A 3,181-nucleotide genomic window follows, 5' to 3' on the forward strand; every position below is an offset into this window, starting at 1 on the left:
TTAGACAAGAAACATTGGTATCTCATAACAATAAAATTCAGGCATCAAATTTACACAACTCTACTAAATACATTCCCAACACAAAATAATGTTTTCCTTCCTATAGCCCTCCTCCCTCTTCCAACACAAAATGATCCAATTTCCTCATTACTTTCCACTCCTCAAACCCAATACAAATTCAAAAAACCAATAACAAAACAGACAGGAATCAGATAAAATGAAAACCCCAACTCAAATAAATTCCCACTTCTCTTGCTGTTTTATATGACCATCAATCCAGATTATGCGCAAGCCAAGTGGAAATCTGAAAGATAAGAGTCGTTCTTCCTCACCCAAGAATCAATCATTTGAAAACCTTTCTAGACTGATATATCGACGGTCTTCTTCGTTTTGTATCGGTAGATGAGTTTCTTCTTCTTTGAGGATGTGTTGTCAACTGTGAGCACAATTTTACCTGGTTCTCCTATCTTGAAGCTGTTCCTTATGACAGGCTCATCGGTAATGGCGATCTTTCTGGCCTTTTGGACGATTACGGTGTACCCGTCCTCTGCGCTAGGAACAAACTCAGCACCATAGCTCACATCCCATCCCAGAATTCGGAGCTCCCAAACCAGAATGCAGGCCTAACACACAAACCCATTCCAATTAACCCCATAAGCTCAGAATCGTGCAAACACAACGATCAACAAAGGCTTGACCGACTAAAAGGATGAAATTTATAGCAAGAAACAGGGGAAGAGAGATTATGAAAAAGAGAGAGAGAGAGAGAGAGAGAGAGAGAGATTTATCATAGGGTTCTGTCAAATTTGTAAAGCAAAAAACAATTAAAGATTTAGGATTAATTATCATAAGACATGATAAATAAATTCGAGTTTGAAATTTATAAAAACAAATTTCATTAAAACCAACAAGAACTTTAATTCCCTGTGCTCACCTCTGTAACTGGAATCTCCACAGTGTTCTTGGATGCAGGCTTAATGGTAAACTCTGTGGCAGCATCAGCAGTAGAAAATTCAGTGTCGTTCTCTTTGCTCAGGCCTCCATACTGAACTGGAACTTGTTCTGGAGCGATGTACCTGCAAATCCAACAAGAAGCACACCAACAATACGATTAATCCCATAACCACGAAACAATCCCACATCAAGGGAAAAAATACATTAAGTCAAACAAGTATTCTCTCTTATTACTTGAAAAGGGTCTCGGTCGATTTGGATGGGCCAGCAAAGACAAATTTGCTCTTGGTCCTCTGGGTCAGGAACGGGCTGATCATCCTGTTAAAGGCGAGGTACCACCATGGAACATTGATAAAAACCTGCACACCACCAATTGGTCTTTAAAATCATGAAAACCCAACAAAATATGCTCAGAAAACCCAAAATCAAGAGAGAGATAATACCTGCTTGGCCACAAATTCAGGGTAATTATCCTGGAGGAGCGAGAGGGCCTGGTTAGTGGCCTGTCGGAGCTCGCGCTTTCCAGGCCCAGGCGAGTTCTTGAGATCAGTGACCTGAACCAGAGTACTGATACCACCAGGAGTGAAGTCCAACTGCCTGATCCCCTTCTCGAGGAACTGAATCCTCCACCTCAAGAACCTCTGTCTCTTCTCCTCGTCGGCGAAGGTCTTCTGATAGATCTCCTTGTTCTGAAACTCCCCATAAACATTGTAGCACACAGGGTGCCCCTCCCTATCGACACCGTTCATGAACACCACACTCTCAAGGTCGCTCCCCAGATCCTCCTCCAACAGCCCCTCAATTTCAAAGCTCTTTCTCCACTGTACTGTGTTCTTGATCATCGTGAAAGCATCCTTCACCTTGAAATCGCGAGCACGCAGGAACTTCAATAGCACCACATCGCTGCGCTCATCTCCCAAAAGAGGGATTCCCCAAATAAACACCTCTTCAGGGGTCACCTGGGCCTCTTGTGCCGGCTCCTCTGTGACCACCGGGGCCTCAGTTTCAGGGGCCTCAGCTGCAGGAGCGGAAGCTGAAGGGACCACGGTCTCCTCAATCGCTTCCACTGTCTTTGCACCATCATCCTCAGCAGCGGGAGCTGCTGGTGGAGCTGCTGCTGTCTCCACGGAGACAGCTGGTGGTGCCTCAGAAGCAGGCGCCGGAACATCCTCTGCCTTTGAAGGCGGAGTGGTTTCGGGGGCAGCAGGGGCCTCAGGTGTGATCTCGGCAGCAGTAGGCTCGGCAGGCTTGGGTTTCTCAACCTCAGGCTCAGCAGGAGCTTCTACCGCACTGGAAGCTGCAGGTTTCTGTTCTTCCTTCTCTGCAGGTTTCTCTTCTTCCTTCTCCGCTTCCTTTTCAGGAGCCGGTTTTTCTTCTCCTTTGGGAGGTGCGGGCTTCTCTTGTTCCTTTGGTGGAGGAGGAGGAGGAGGAGGAGGGGTGGAGAGGCCGTTCTCCTTGAGGGCCTGGTCGATCAGGGTTTTGAGCTCTTCCAGAGCCTTCTTCTCCGGGTCTTCAAGATCGGCCACGCGGGTGCTCTCCTCCTTGAAGGACACAGATTGAGGGATGCTCTCCTCGACCGCTTTACTTTCAGGGGAGGCTTCAGGAGGTGTCTCGGCCTCCGGTTTGGGGTCCTCAGCGACCTCCGCCTTTGGGACTTCCACTTCTTTAGTGGAAGCGGGTTCAAGTTCCTCCACCTTCACTTCTTTGGTGGCTGGTGGTGCCTCTTCAGCCGGGGGTGGGGCGGTTAGCGCCTGGGTCGCGGCAGGTGGGGCTGGCTGAGCTTCCTCCGCCATCGCCACTCAACAAGAGAGAGAAAAAACTCAAAAGAGAAAGCTAGAGAGAGAAAGCGATTGAGAGGGATAGAAGGTAGTGAGAGGGAGAGGGAGGAAGGTAAACGGGGAAATGAAGGAGGGGAGGCTTAAATGCTTTTGAGGACGGGGTCGGACGTGACGAGAAACACTCTGTCAAGTCAGAAGACAGCTCTGGTGGCCCCGCCACCAACCACAAATAAACTTCCCTTGCCTTGTGCCGGCCTCGGTTGCCCGTTTAGTATCGGAATGCCCTCGCACGCTCATTAAATGACAAACACACCCTCCTGGCCAAGAATCAGAATGTCATTTGTCAGTACCATAATCTTATCTGTCTAAACTTCTTCATTTCTGTTAATTTAATTCTCCTCCTCGTAATTAAAATTTTGTTTTCTTACCGTCCTTTCCCAAACTTATTT

The 3,181-nt window shown here is 47.7% G+C and overlaps 1 protein-coding gene across 1 annotated transcript; it reads right to left on the reverse strand.

The window, feature by feature from the left end:
• On the reverse strand, positions 1-2,845 carry LOC18449038 (Sec14p-like phosphatidylinositol transfer family protein). The gene is made up of 4 exons (XM_006859087.4): positions 1,398-2,845; positions 1,189-1,313; positions 935-1,076; positions 1-623 (listed from the first exon to the last, which is right to left on the reverse strand). Exons 1-4 carry the CDS (start codon positions 2,745-2,747, stop codon positions 360-362), a joined length of 1,881 nt encoding a protein of 626 aa, XP_006859149.1. The 5' UTR covers positions 2,748-2,845; the 3' UTR covers positions 1-359.
• Positions 2,846-3,181: the final 336 nt, after the last annotated feature.

Source organism: Amborella trichopoda, chromosome 11 (assembly GCF_054954075.1).
Source record: "Amborella trichopoda isolate Santa Cruz 75 chromosome 11, AtrichopodaSantaCruz75HAP2 v2.0, whole genome shotgun sequence".
NCBI lineage: Eukaryota > Viridiplantae > Streptophyta > Magnoliopsida > Amborellales > Amborellaceae > Amborella > Amborella trichopoda.